Source organism: Dipodomys ordii, unplaced genomic scaffold, assembly GCF_000151885.1.
Source record: "Dipodomys ordii isolate 6190 unplaced genomic scaffold, Dord_2.0 Scaffold2, whole genome shotgun sequence".
NCBI lineage: Eukaryota > Metazoa > Chordata > Mammalia > Rodentia > Heteromyidae > Dipodomys > Dipodomys ordii.
The window spans coordinates 8,226,954-8,242,184 of NW_012267218.1; the positions used below are offsets into that span (position 1 = coordinate 8,226,954).

The 15,231-nt window shown below is 46.8% G+C and overlaps 2 protein-coding genes across 2 annotated transcripts in view; one reads left to right on the plus strand and one right to left on the minus strand.

The window, feature by feature from the left end:
• The first annotated feature begins 3,892 nt into the window (after positions 1-3,892).
• Positions 3,893-12,981, plus strand: Serpina10 (serpin peptidase inhibitor, clade A (alpha-1 antiproteinase, antitrypsin), member 10). Its single transcript, XM_013012405.1, has 5 exons — positions 3,893-3,935; positions 5,160-5,921; positions 7,288-7,561; positions 9,665-9,815; positions 11,391-12,981. Exons 1-5 carry the CDS (start codon positions 3,905-3,907, stop codon positions 11,580-11,582), a joined length of 1,410 nt encoding a protein of 469 aa, XP_012867859.1. The 5' UTR covers positions 3,893-3,904; the 3' UTR covers positions 11,583-12,981.
• Positions 12,982-13,506: 525 nt separating this feature from the next.
• Positions 13,507-15,231, minus strand: part of Ppp4r4 (protein phosphatase 4, regulatory subunit 4) — a 93,658-nt gene continuing 91,933 nt past the window's right edge. Inside the window, exon 27 of the mRNA XM_013013249.1 lies at positions 13,507-14,525. Coding sequence (XP_012868703.1) covers positions 14,507-14,525 — 19 coding nt within the window. The 3' untranslated portion in view covers positions 13,507-14,506. The remainder of the gene's footprint in view (positions 14,526-15,231) is intronic.

Below are 15,231 nucleotides of genomic sequence, written 5' to 3' on the forward strand. Positions count from 1 at the left end.
CACACACACACACACACACACACAGAAAGGAAAAAACATAGAATAAATATATATGTTTTCCCTAATAGAAAGAAATACAGGAAGAAGAAACCAGGGGAAAAAATTAAGTGATGTTGAGAACAGGAACAAAAAATGAACTTAATCAACAGGAAAAAATCTTCAGAGCAGCTTCTGATGCCTGCCTGTCAAAAGCAACTCAGGGTGGAGTCATGTTTCCATCCTAAGAGGAAAAGGAAAGCTTTCATGTTGCCTTTTCCTTGTGAAAGTTCCCTGCCGTGTAGACATGATCGCTGATAGTCAAGTGTCAAGTCCAGAGCCTGGAACAACTGGCGCATGAAATACCTCTGCTCTTTTTGGAAAAATGCTGTAGTTTTTCTTGCTTCCACTCGGGGATCTTTTTAACCACCAAAGACAAGGAGAGATGTTTAGGGATTTCACATCACTATTATAGGCATCTGGGTTGGATGGGTATGGTTTTCTGGAATCCTGTTTTAACTGTTAGATGGGGAGCCTGTTAGGGAAGCTCACTCAACCCCAAGGGGGCCTCCATGCAATGAATCTCCAGAGCCAGCTCTGCAGCACCACCTTGGGGCTCCCTTGTGCTTGTGCTGTCACAGCTGTCGGGTACTGGAGGGTGGAGATCCAGGGAGTATTTAACCACAGGAGACCTGCTGAAGGCAGCCACGTGTTGGAACAACACAGAAGGCTGCCCAGACTCATGAGACAGATTCTGCGAGAGAGCTGTAGTGGAGTTGGAGCTGCTGCATGAGCAGGTAGAGCTGGGCTGTGGGGATGTGGGTTCTCACTGCTCAGGGCTACCCATGACTTTGGGGAAGGGTGTATCTATGTCATATTGCTCCCCCTTTTCTTTCCAGCCAGACCCCCACTTCCAACCTAGAAGTGATTTCTCACAATTACAGGCTCACACCTGTAATCCTGGCTGCTTAGGAGACTAAGATCTGAGGATCATGGTTCAAAGGCAGCCTTGGCATAGAAGTTCTTGAGACTCTCCTCTCCAATTAAGCACCAAAAGGCCAGACATGGAGCTGTGGTTTAAGTGGAAGAGCACCAGCTTTGAGTGAAAAAGCTAAGGGACAGTTTCCAGGCCCTGCATTGAACCCCAGTATTTTTTTTCTTAAAGAGAACTGTTTTCCATCTATGTCAGGGAGCTTTGCAAACAAATAATAGAACCAGAGTCAGCTCTGATTTTGCCTCTCCTTCTACACCAAAACTTTTGATAGCTCCCATATCCACCGGCCCCCTGATCATAAAACCCTATAGGAAAACCATCTTTTTCTTCCTCTCTCTGTGTCCCTGTATCCAGTGTCCTGCCTTCCTCCTTGCTCCCCAGAAATGTCGTTCTGAGCAGCTTGCCTCCTTCCCAGGTAAGAGAACCAAATTTGCAGTTGAAAATCTGCTATTATACTAGAGCTTAGGAGACACAGCACTTGGTTCAAGGCCAGACTGGGCATAGATCCCATCTCAATTAATACGTGAGGTGTAATGGAAGATGTTGTAATGGCAGATGTGTTATTCTAGCTGCAAAAGCAGCATTAAGTAGAAGGATTGAGGTCCATGGCCAATTCCAAGCAAAAACACAATACCCTATCTGAAAATATTTTTTAAAGCTAGAAATTTGGCTCAAGTAGAGATCATCTGAATAGAAAACAAAATATGCCACATGTTATGTCAGGCAGGTGTTTCTTACCTGGGATCCCAGCATTCCGTTGGCTGAGGTAAGAGGACTGCTGAGCTTGAAGTTGCATTTCGTTTTCTTTGTTTTGTTTTTTATTGTAAAAATAGTGTACAGAGGGCTTACAGTTACATGAGCAAACTAGTGAGTACATTTCCTATCGAGCATTGTTACCCTCTCCTTTGTTTTTCCCCTACCATCCCTTCCCTCCCCACCTCCCCAACTCCCTCCCCCCAAGTTGTAAAGTTCGTTTTCTACATAGTGTCTCGTACATCTCCTTGTTACCATGGGTCATCCTGTATCCTTGTTTCAGCATTTTGTTATTTCCCTTCCCCTCCCCAAATTAGAAAAATGTATATACAAGATGCAGGACATCGACATCAAACACAGTGAAAACAGGGGTTATAACGTGGGGGAAGAACATACAAGAGAAACAAAAAAATCACATAGTACATTTTAGAGACACTGAAAACAACAGCAAGAAAGAAAAAACAAGTTGTGTCCTTATCTTGGGGTTCATTTCACTTAAGTGAAAGCCTTTGACTTTTTCTTCTTGTCTTCGACTTATACTAGTTATTGCAAATAAGAGAAACCATGGGATCTATGTTTCTTACTTCACTTAATATAATTTTTTCCAAGTCTTTCCATTTCCTAACAAATGGGGCAATGTCATTCTTTCTGGTGGAGGCATTTCGTTTTCTTGAGGTTGAAGTTGAGTTTGATTGAAGTTTGAAGCTGATTGCTGAGTTTGATTGTTGAGATTGAAGACTGTCTCAAAACACTAAAACCAAATGAAATTAAAACATACATAATGCAAAACAACCCCCAAACCCATCAATATCTCCATTAAAGGGCCAGACTTCCTAGATTTAACTACACCTGACCCTTGCCTTCTTCTCCCCGTAGCCATCCCTCCTGCCTGTCCATTGTGCAATATGTGAGCAACTGCACATGGGCAGAATAGCCGGGGGAACTCACCCAGCCAGACCTCTGGCAAAAGGAATCACCATTTCTCTTGAGACTTGCAGAAGTAAGAAACATCTTGTGACCATATCACTAAAACCAGATGTGCCCCAGAAGGACCGCCACCTGCATGCAAGTGCCATCCCCAGTGCACCACCCATCCCCCACACAAGCTACCCCTCAGGCAGCCTCTGACAGAGTGTCCTTGATAGTGACAGTCTGCCATCTTCCAATCAACTAGCATGTCTTAGTCAAGTTCTCCTATCACCAGATGACCTCTACCCTGACTGGCTTCCATTGTACAGCGAGCAGATCAAACCTTTGCATGATGACCACATCATCAAACAGGGCACCTAGCTATGTCGTGTCCAAAGATGCATTGCTTTTTCTCTGTTTTCTTCTAGTATGGCATTGTTCTTTGTAAAGTTTGTGGTAGGTAATATTACATTTACCTTCCAAGGTAATAAGGGACACAGGACAAGAGTTTTATAAGAAATGGAGTCTGAATGCTGTGGATCACACCTGTAGTCCTAGATACTCAGGAGACTGAGATCTGAAGTTGGAAAACAGCCAGGGCAGGGAAGTCTGTGAGTCTCTTATCACAATCACCAAAAAGCCAGGGATAGAGCTGTGGCTCAAGTGGGAGAGTGCCAGCCTTAAGTGAAAATGCTAAGGGACAGTGCCTAGGTCCTGAGTTCACACACACACACACACACACACACACACACACACACACACACACACACGATTGGTCTGAAAAACTGTGTTAAAGGATCTCACCACTTAGACACAGTCCTTGAGCAGTGAGTCCGCATGCTGGGAAGCCACGCTCTGGTCTGCAAAGCTTTGCTTTGTCACCTGAGATCTGCTGCCTGTCCCCCCATTGGATAGACAGTTGCGTGAGATGGGAAATGAGGTCTTAAGCACCCCAGGAGCCCCACCCAGTGCCCAGTGCTGATTGGTGGCTCAGAAGCCGCTGCGGGGGAAGCATTTTCTTCTCCCTTGCCACTTGTCCTAAGCCGAGAGCCACGTGGGGCAGCTCACCTAAGGAAGCGCCTCCGGCAGAGCCGGTCCTGCTGGGGGGGAGCTGGGGGAGCCTGGAAGCCTCCTTCTTCATTTTCCATCTTCTTCCATCACTTCCCCGCAGAGTGTTAATCAGTAACCATGTGAAGGGAATCACACTTTGGAATAGCAAATATTTGCTGGAGGCTTTGGGCTTCAGAACTCACACTTTCGTCTCTGGTCTGAATGATCTTCCAGCCCCGGAGGCACTGTGCGGGTAAGAGGTGGTGTGTGGCAGGACCCTTTCCTGTCTGGCTGGGAGGGAGGGAGACACCTCCGGGTGGACTTCCAGGTGGGGGGGGGGAGGATTTGCCAGACAGTCTAGTCTCAACCCTAAATCCAAGCTGAGGCTGGGGGCGGGGTGGGCAGCACCCCGTAATAAACGAGAGACACCAGACTTGGCATACACTCTACCTCTGCTTTCAGCCCAGAGGCCAGAGGTACACAAGCTGGGGTAGCCACACAGGGCAGCATGGGAGACACCTTAGTCCAAGGAATGCCGGGTGTGTGTTTACTGGCTCATGAGCAGAGGCCTAGATGACAGGGGGTGGGGATCATTCAGTAGGCAAGTGCAGAGACTACAGGGTGTGATGGCAGTCCCACTCCATACACTGAAGATGGCACTCACAGGAATGGTGGCGTCAGAATTAAGCACCTGGGAAGGGGAAGGTTCAACCAGTGTGCTGATGTGACTTCTGTGGCATCGAGAGAGGCAGGTAGCTCTGAATTCACGAGTGTGCCACTATTGGCCTAATTTACAAAGGAGAACTGAACATGGTCACGCAATTGTCCTTGGGCTGCTGTGACAAACACATGAGTCTGGAGGTCTCAGGCATTCACAGCAGCCTTTCACCATTCTGGAGGTCCCAGGTCAGGTGCCAGCATGGTTGGGGCATGGTGAGGATCCATTTTCTGGTTTGGAGGGGACAGAGGAGGGCTCTGGTCTCTTCCTTTTAGTATAAGTTCACACCCTCATGTCTCCTCTAAACATGAAAACTGCCTCAAGGCCCTACTTCTAATACCACTACACTGGAGGTCCGACTTCCACTTAGAATTCTAGGACATAGCTAGATATTCCCTTCATGTCATTAATGAGGACTTCTACTTAAGCAAACAAGCCAGGTCCTGAGTTCAAGCCCCAAAATGGCCCAAAATGATGATGATGATGATGGTGATGATGATGATGATGATGATGATGATGATGATGATGGAGGAAAAGGAGTTAGGGATCGTAAGCTGCCCGAGCGCTGAGCAGGGGAGGGGAACGGGATTCGTCCTGTTGGCTCTGGAGGGTTTCTGCCCAGATTCAGCTGGGCAGGGCTCACCTGCCCAGCCTGATGCAAACTCTTGGGGTCCCCTCAGAAAGGAGGTTGGTCCCTAAGGCAATGTGTACATGGCGTGAGGGTGACCTTAAGACAGCTCTGCTGTCTCTTCTGCCCAGGAAGACTCACCACCAAAGCGAAGCAGTCCTTGGTCTCCGTAGCTGGCCACATGCAGGGGATTTCCAGCCTTCTGCTCCCCATCCTCCTGGCAGAAGTGTGGCCAGCGCCCAGCTTGGCCCTCAGCCCCCATCTGCCAGAGGACCCGGCAGGTCTGGAGGCTGTGGAGTTCCAGGCTTCTCGGAACCAGACCTGGGGGGCGTGGCAGGCTCCCCTCGGTGACCACGAAGCTGGCGAGGAGGCCTGGCTGAGGGCCGGCCTGCAGCAACTCTCCAAAGCAACCACAGACTTCGGGTTGGGCCTGCTGCGCAAGCTGTCCCTGAGGCACGACGGCAATGTGATCTTCTCGCCATTCGGAGTGGCAGTGGCCCTGGCCAGCCTGATGCTGGGGGCCCAAGGGGAGACCCGAGCCCAGGTGGAGAGAGGGCTCTGCCTGCAGGCCCTCAGCCAGATGGAGCCCCTCACCCTGCCCACTCTCTTTAAGAGGCTCCGGGAGACCCTGTCCAGGAACAAGGAGCTGAGCCTCCACCAAGGCAGCCTGGCCTTCATTCACAAGGATTTCGAGGTCAGAGAGACCTTCCTCAATTTATCCAAGGCGTACTTCGATACCGAGTGTGTGCCTACAGATTTCCGAAATGCATCCCAGGCCAGGGGACTGATGAACCATCACGTCAACAAACAGACCCATGGGAAAGTTCCCGAGCTCTTTGACCAGATTAAGCCTGAAACAAAATTAATTCTGGTGGATTACATCTTATTCAAAGGTACTTCGATACTGTTCTGTTTCCCCAAAGCCATACAATTCTGTCACTATCTCTTCTTTTTTCCTTGCTCGGGCCAGCATACTCTGAGACCCCCAGCCCTCCTCTCCTTAGAATTGTGCTCCTTAGAATTGCCATACCAACCCCACCCAGTTCTCTTCTGATATTTGGGAGAAGCAGCAGAAGTGTAAGTTTATTTGTGTATATGGGGGGGGGGGCTGTACCGCATGTGGAACTTGAACTCAGGGTCTGGGCACTTTCCCCTAGTTGTTTTTTTGTTGTTGTTGTTGTTGTTTTGGGTTTTTTGCTCAAGGCTGGCGTTCTACCACTTGAGACACAACTCCACTTCTAGCTTTTTGGTCACTAATTAGAGATGAGTCTCATGGACTTTTCCACCCAGGATAGCTTTGAACCATGATCTCAGTTCTCAGCCTCCTGAGTAGCTAGGATTACAGGCGTGAGCCACCAGTGCCCGGCCCACATAGGCTTTTGCTTTAAAAAAAAATTTTTTTTATCTGAAAGATTGAGGATTGCAATTTTGCTTCTTCAGTCTCTGTGAACCTGGAGCAAGGGACAAAAATCTCCTTGGATTTTTAAGGAAGTATATGCACTTGCTCTTGCTATAATTATAAGGCCGTGTGATCTAATGAATGTGAAGTACTCAACTGCCCTTGGGATGTGCTAGATACCACATCTATCTGAACAATTGATTTTCTTGATCACAAGCACAGCAGGTAGAACACAGGCTGCTGTGAAGGACGGGGAGGGGGGGGGTACATGGTCAGGGTCACAACACAATGGTACAATCCAATGCTCCCCTCCAGGCCCCAGGGTTCCAGCTCTGCCGAACAGGAAACAAGCAGAGATCTAGCACCAGGAAAGCTTGGGGTGGGGATCCACTTTGCAGACATCCAGACAATGCTCTGTATGGGTCATCTGCCCACCCCTGGGTGGTCTTCCCTGTGTAGTAGTGGAGGTGGCGGTAGCAGTGGTGGTGGTGGTGGTGGTGGTGTGTGTGCAAGGGCTCATGTCAGAATGACAGCGAGGGTCTCTCACGTGGATGGGGCCATCTTCTCCAGGCCTAGGTCAACCACCAGGAAATGGGAGTGAGTGGTTCAGGTCCAGATGGTGGTGAATAAGCCATCAGGACACGTGTCCTGGCACCTTGGTGTGTGATCCCCATGAGGATTACAGGTAGACCTGCATTTTGTTATCTGGGGAAATCCCTTTGACCTGAGCCAGGGTCCAAGCCAATGTGCTTTTCCTGGCTGGGGCAGAGGGGAACAGAGCTCCCTGCCCTGTGGCTGGTGCGGGACTCGCGCTGTTCATGGAGGCTGTTTGCTACACGGCTCTCTACTGGCTTGTTCAGGGAAGTGGCTGGCCCCATTCGATCCTGCCTTCACCGAAAATGATGCTTTCCACCTGGACAAGTACACGTCAATTCAGGTGCCCATGATGTACCAGGCGGGCGAGTTTGCCTCCACTTTTGATAAGAATTTTCGCTGTCACGTGCTCAAGCTGCCCTACCGAGGTAACGCCTCCATGCTGGTCATCCTCATGGAGAAAACAGGGGACCATCTGGCGCTGGAGGACTACCTCAGCTCAGACCTGGTGGAGATGTGGCTCCAGAACATGAAAACCAGGTATGCATGAGTCTTGCCCACACTGACACCGACTCAGGCTGAGCTCTCCATCTGAGCCTCTCCACAGTCCCATCCTATGCCATCTCCCACCATCGCAGTGAGCGCCGAGCTCCCCAGGGCAGGGCCAGCACTGGTGCTACCTCCAGTCCATCCCCGCATCAGCCAGGGTGCCTGGCTGGTTCACTCACTGAGCAAGTACTTACTCCTTCAGCCCTATCTACACATGCTGGGAATGCAGCAGTGAGCGAGTCAGCAGAAGCCCCCACTGCCCTCTTTTAGCGAAGGCAGACAACCAGGACAAGGCCAGGAAGAGAGCATGGGGTGCTGGCAGAGGTTGGGGGGCTCACTAAGGAATGGTCAGGAGCATCTATCTGGGAGAGGGGTGCTGAAGGCAGAGGTGGGAAGGTTCTAGGACCAAGTGTGGGGTGGGTCTGAGGAGCAAAGTGGCCAGTGTGGACGCAGCTATTGGAGAGGAGGTCAGAGAGAAGGTCAGCTCCACCCCTGGGCCTTCCCCTCCCCAGCCAGGACTTGGGCTCTGCTGGAAGGTTCTGAGCAGAGGTGCGCCATGATGTGACCAGAGTCCCACAAGTTCCTGTGTTGAGAATAGACACTGGAGGAGGCAAATAACAGCAAGGAGGCCAGTTGGGTAGAGGTCAGGAGGCTGCTGGGAAGCAAGACCATGGCTTAGATATGGGGCGGTGGTAGAAGTGGAGTCTGGGTGTACAAAGGAGGTTGGCAGAATTTCTCACTGACTGGACACAGTGAGGTGAGGGGGGGGAGGGGGGGAGTGAGCAGTCCTCGTCCAAGGTGATTGTAAAATTTTGGCCTCAGCAATAGGAAGGATGGATTTGCCATTTGGGGGGAAGAACGTGGGAAAGAACAGGTCTGGGGGGTAAGTTTTGAAGAGTTTAGTCTTAAAATCTGCTTCAGAAATATCTGCTACACATCCAAGTAGACATGCCAAGAAGAGCCCAGCCGAGGTCCAGGCTGACGCTATGAATCTGGGAGTTAGGAGCATGAGAGTGGTGCCAGTTCCAGGTGCGAGGCAGTCAGGTAGGGGCTATCTGTGTGAGAGGCAGAAGCCCAGACAACACTCGGGTGTTGGTCTAAGAAAGGAGTCCACTTCTTGGAGTGTAAGGAAGGCTGTGCATTCTGAATCCTGCCAACTTGAACCTAGCCACAGGCTCACATTCAACTAAAGGCCCTGCTGTTGGTTTTATCTGTTATTTTTCTCCAAATGTTTAGCAACTAGCAAAGGCCCTCATACATAAGACCTCACAAATATTTGCTTAATGAATAAGTTCATCTTCAGGACATCATATCCCCACTTAATAGTCCATTCTGACTGCCTGGCCCAACCATGCAGTGAGACAGTAAGAGATTCCCATGACTGGGTGGGAGCCAATTCCTATTTGTGAAGGGTGGACTACATGCCAGGCTTTGTTCTATGAACTTAGCATGCGTGCATCGCTCTTCTGAACCACCCTATACAACTGTTCTTGCCATCTTTGGCCATATTTCACAGAATATGAAATTGGGACTTCTTAAAGATTCATCTTGTTATCAATTAGTTTCCATGTTTTATTTTTGAGACACAGAATTCATCCTTCCAAACATCGTATTTTGAGAGAATTCCAATATAGAAAATAGGTGACCTCAGAGCCTTGCTGGTTACAGATGAGAGAGGTACAAGTCCCATGGCTCCCCGTGCTTGTCCTTCCCCAGGACCCCAGGCTTCTCCTGGGGACTGAGCAGGCAAGCCCTGGGTCTGGGAAGGGTGTCCTCCAGGCTGTAGGGATGCAGGGAGCAGCTATTGAGTTAGTTTTTCAAACAAGGAGAAAATAAAGAGTGGCACTCTTAGCTCCAAAGTCTACAATTCATGGAATGAGACTGGAGCTGGGTCACACAGGCTGCTGTAATAATGCTTTATAAAGCCGCAAGTATTTCCTATGAGATGGAGGTAGGAAACTGTCCCCAGCCCACTAAAGGAGACCCCAGAATGGAAATAATCTCAGAGGAAGGAAGGAAAGAAAATGTGTCCTTTTTGGTGTTGAGAGACTGTGGCTTTGCCTACGTTTCACGTCCTCTGTCCTTGAACCCCAGGAAAATGGAGGTTTTCTTTCCCAAGTTCAAGCTGGACCAGAAGTATGAGATGCATGAGCTGCTTAAGCAGATGGGAGTCAGAAGAATCTTTTCGTCCTCAGCTGACCTCGGTGAACTCTCAGCGACAGCCAGAAATCTTCAAGTGTCCAAGGCAAGTCAGGGTCTGCACCAGGGCCCAATCCTAAGCATAAATGCCACCGAAACCAACAGATATTTTGCAAATCATTTAATTTTCATAAGATGTCTAGTTGTAGTAATTAAACCCCAACTATCTGAAATAGCACCCAAGTTGGGTGTTTTGAGAATTCCAAGCCATGTTTCTAAACCACTCTTCAGTGCAGTCTCTCCCTCTTCTCACCCGATGCCCAAAACATTTACCCCTGCAATGAACTGGCTTACCAATTCATCATCACCATGTAGGTTGAAAGGCTCAAGAAGAGCCCGGCAGACATGACCAGACCCATACTCATCCCTCCTAGATCTCCTTTTTCCAACACCTCTGCAGACTACTGCCCTGGCTTCAGAGAATCTGTCTCTGACTCCCACTAGCTTCTTTGTAATGCTGCCCAATCCACATGGCTGCCTTGAAAAAATATATTAAGTGGTATCTGCTACCCAACTCATGCCTTCTCTGTCCTACTTCGAGCTCTAAAACTACTACTAACAAGGTTAACTGATTTCCACACGTGTACCTTGTGCGATGGGACTCTTGAGCTGGGATGATGGCCTATGTTTTGAGTCTTTTGACTTTACTTCTAGTGATCAGGGTAAAGGCAGGCCCATGATTAATCTTGGGGGTAGCTCATGTCAAGTCAGTTCTGAGGGGACTTTCTATTGTCTCCGTAGTTTTGTGCATTGCTGGAAACTAGTTAGCATAACGGTACCAATTTAAGTAGGACTCATTAGAGTAGACTTGGCCTGCACCATCCAGGGAAGGTGAAGCAATCCAACCGGACAAGTCTGTAAACCTGCTGCACACAGCCTCTGCTGAGCCCCTGGGAACCAGAAGCGAGGTGCTGCTGGCTGAAAGAGGATCCCCCTGAGCTCCAGACTGAAGCCATTCACTTGTCTCCCTGATAGTTCTGGGAAATAAACCCTTACCCAGGAAATGAGAGAATTCCCAGGTTATCACATGCTGGTATTCTCATCTCTCAGACTCATCGCAAAGGTACATCATCCACATCACATCAGATTCCTGCACAGAAGTACCTTCCAAATAGACAACTGGCATCTGCGTAACAAGCAGACTCAGGAAGGAGAACCAGGGCGCTGGCACTCGGGCAAGCCTCAGGGCAGGCCTCAGGGCAGCATCAGGGTTTGCTGCCTTGAAAGACAAACCACTCACTGCCTGTCCCAGCCCAAATCCTGCCTGAAAGAAGAAAACTCAGAGGACTCAGACCAAGGCAGCACCACACACCTTCGAGGGGACCCAGAAAACTTATTTATTGCACAAAGCATATGCTCCATACATATTTATTAGAACTCTGCTAGCCAGAGTCCCAGCCCCAGCCTGATGCTCAGTGTACTCCACCTACCCCATTTCACTGGGTCTCTGCAGCCTCCTAGGACTGTTTTAGGTTTCTGAGGCAGTCCCTGGCACACTCTCAAGATGGGTCCTGCACCTAAAACCTAGGAACATGGCCAGGTAGGTGGGGCCACTGTGCAGAATTGTCAATTACCTCTTTTCACTCCACACAAATGACCTTCCCATCGTCTCCTTTCCTAGGTCTTACAGCAATCAGTGATTGAGGTGGATGAGAAAGGCACAGAGGCAGTGGCAGGAACGCTGTCAGAAATCATGGCATATTCCATGCCGCCCATCATCAAGGTGGACCGGCCATTTCACTTCATGATCTATGAGGAGAACTCCAGGATGCTCCTGTTTCTGGGCAGGGTGGTGAACCCGACTCTCCTTTAACTCAGATGTGCGCTCTTGAGCTCTCAGTGGGGGGGGGGGGTGCTGAACCCTGCAAGGCAGGTGTTGGCACTGGGTTGTGGAGGGAGAACTTGTGGCCATGTCCAGCTCATTTGGGCTATCTTCAGAGTAACACAAGCATTTTATTGATGTGTATTTGTAGATATTTGTGCAGTCTGTTCAGCAACTTTAGCTTGTTCCTAGGAGCCTTCATTAACTGAAGCCTAGCTGGGGAGAATCTCTGCCTTTCTCTGCTGTGCATATACCTGGACTACAAGAACTGCAGGTCAGAATATTTCAGGATAAAGCCTTTGGGGGAGATGTGAACATTCTCCCCAAGTCATGCTCCCCCACCTTGGTGCAACTAAGGGTTCACATTCAGTCTAGAATTACATCTTGTGTTTTACTTCAGTCTATTATGGAATTACATCTTGCTGATCAGGACTGGGAGAAAATTGCTATAATTAGTCCTGATTAAAGTCTCAGGCTCAATGATGCACATTCGCCATGGTGCATCCAGTCACTCAGTATAGGGGAGGAATATTTTAAATATGGATAAAGAAACCTATTGGAATTGTTACTGAAAGGGGGATGGGAGGCAGAAGGAAAGGGCATTTGGTAGGAAGGATGGGTTTGATCAAGGAACATTGTAAGCATATATGCAACCAACACTGGAATTTCGGTGCACAACTATTATATGCTAATAAAAATGGTTCCCTGTTGTGGTTAAACAGACCAAGCAGGATTTTGTCTAAGATGAAAGGGAAAGTTTAAGATGAAAGGGAAATAGTGTCATGCCCCTCCTGTCCCCCTTGCTAGGCATTCTTAGGAGCTAGTCATCTTCTGTCCCAGAAACAAGAGTATTTAGGAGATAATCCATAGATTCTTGGATAAAGGTACCTACGCAACTGTATTGGCTAAATGCCTAACTGCATTTTTGTCTGTTGCTATCTAAATGTATAAACAAACCTAACCTAAAGTTTTGGTGCAGGGTGATGGACCAGACATTCCTGTGACTCAGATATATATAAGCTCTCAGTGCAGGAGGTGCTGGACACTGCAAGGCAGGTGTTGGCACTGGGCTGGAGAGGAAGAGTTCGCCCTGTGTCCAGCTAACACTGTGTCCAGATTAACACAACATTAAATGAGTGTATTAAATTTCTGCTGTAAGTGGAGATCTATGGGTCACCAATTTATTTTTCATTTCCTATTTATCTGTCCTTATGAGTATAATTTTAACAACTACTTTAAACATTTTACAAGTTACCATGTTTGTGAAAAAAATCTGAAAGTAATTTTGATTAACTGTGGTCACTGAAAATTTAATACTTAAGCAATTGGCTGTCCTATACTGTTGAACTTTGTAATTCATAGTGATTATTCTCTATCAAATCACTCTACCCTTTCCCACATGCATAGTAAGAATATAAAGCTTGTAACTGTGCAAAATGTATTATTTAACAATCAAACTGAGAGTGCTTTATTTAACAGTAACAGTCAATGCTGATTGCAAATCAAAGGACTGGAGAGAAATGCAGCTTTGGTGTCCTACTGTGCACCACAGAATTCCTGACCACAACTACATTAAATTCCACATTACTGATTCTAGTAGAAAACAGAGCTTAAATAGTTAAAATCCAGACACATGTGGAATTCCTCTAAGCACAATGGTTAAGTTTCTCCCAACTACTGAATCTGTAACAACTTACCTGGCTGTCCTCTAATGAGGATACTGTGAATGACGGAGGGTTCCAAAGAGGCCGAGGGGAAGAAAATGGCATAGAAAACTCTCACTAAGTAACTATTCTCTGAATAATTGTTAGCTGACATAAAAGGAGTAGCCTAACTCTCTAACTCTAGAATAAAATGCAGGGAGGTCTTTTAAATGTTTTTCACAAACCCAGGTATCTCATGAACCTATGTTTATTTTGTGTAAATTCATTATCCATTTCACATTATAAAAAGTGACCACACACGCATATGCATTCACAAGTCAGATCATCTTTATCGTACATCAATATATTTTAAAAAACAAATATTTCCTAATATTAATATAGTTATATGCTGATTGCATTTTGAAATAGAGAAGCTGACAATAGCTTCATACAGTATATCTCAAGAACTGACATTTTAAATTAACAACTGTATTTGTTCCACAGGCAAATTTTGATGGAAAAGGTAGCATCAGTACAAATGCTGTCAACATAGCTTAAGCATGATAGCTTGCAATAACAGCTGATTCCGACTAGATTTATCACTTTTATTTTAGTAAGGACAAATACAACCTAAAGCGTAGATGGAGTATTTATAAAAGAAATTGTTGCGGGAAACAAAGAAAATCATCAATCTATTATTTTTAGGTATTTGTAGCTCAAACTTCTTGGAACTCTTTGCAAGATTTTTACTGCCAAATCTAAATGTGGGATGTCCGCATGTCACACCCGGCCACTGCAATCACATGAGTGAGAAGACTGCAGAATCTGCTCAGTGTGACTGTCCCACTGGGCTCCAAGAGCCGTGAGAAAGGCAGAATCTTCCTTACCTCCCCTCACACCCAGTGAGGGCAATTTCAGCTGATTTGGACTCTCATGCCATCTCTAACTGCTAAACCCTAGAACAACAAAACAGCTCATTTCCTGCACAAAGGCAAGTTTGTGTCCACACACATACCCCAAGCTGTTTTCTGTTACACTGCACCGTAACACTGGAATTCTGTTACCACATTATTGGTTAAGAAACATAATTCATACCTGCTAGGGAATCTAATTCCAAATTTGGTAAGTTTAATATCGGCTGCCATTATGTCTCTTTTCTCATTCTTTTTTTAAAAAAGAAAAAAATTAGGAAAGTCCATCCATTGCTTTGGCTTTGTCCATCAATCCTATCACCTCCAGTGGTCCCTTTGCCTCCTCCATCAAGAAGCTGAGTTAAGATTTCCTGGACTTTCTGAAGGAGAGAAAGAAAATAAGAGGGAAAAAGGGAAGAATAGAAGTAAGTAGGGAAGGGAAAAAGGGACAGAGATAGGCAGGAAGAAAGGAAGGAGGAAGGGAAAAGAAGACATGAAAAAATTTATCAATATAATGTTTAAAGTAAATAAATATATAAACAAGCTACTTTGAATAAACTTCATATATGAGAATCCTGGTTAAGAGAAAAAAATTATGTTAAAGATACTCAGAGTTATTTTTAAATGACAAAAATATCTCTGCCTGACATAATATTTAATTAACCCACAGCTTTTCCTACCTTTCTTTTTTTTTGGGGGGGTCCGGCTGTGGGGCCTGAACTCTGGGCCTAGGCACTGTCCCTCAGCTCTTCAGCTCAAGGCAAGCGCTCTACCACTGAGCCACCTTCCCAGCCCCCTTTCCTACATTTTTAATTGTCTAAACACAGTGGAAATTGTACAGGTCTAATTATACATATTCCAATCATCTGGCAGAAAAAGATGTAAGACATAATACACAACTGAATGTCTTTATTGTTTCTAAATGCCACATGTGTCATTCTGCCTTATTTATTTTTCTCTGAAAAATATTATAAATATTCCGGGTGGGGGAGCAGTTGTTTTGGCTTCGTTTTTGATGCTGGTCCTGGGCTTAAACTCAGGGCCTGAGCATGTCCCTAAGCTTTTCTGCTCAAGGTTAGAACTCTA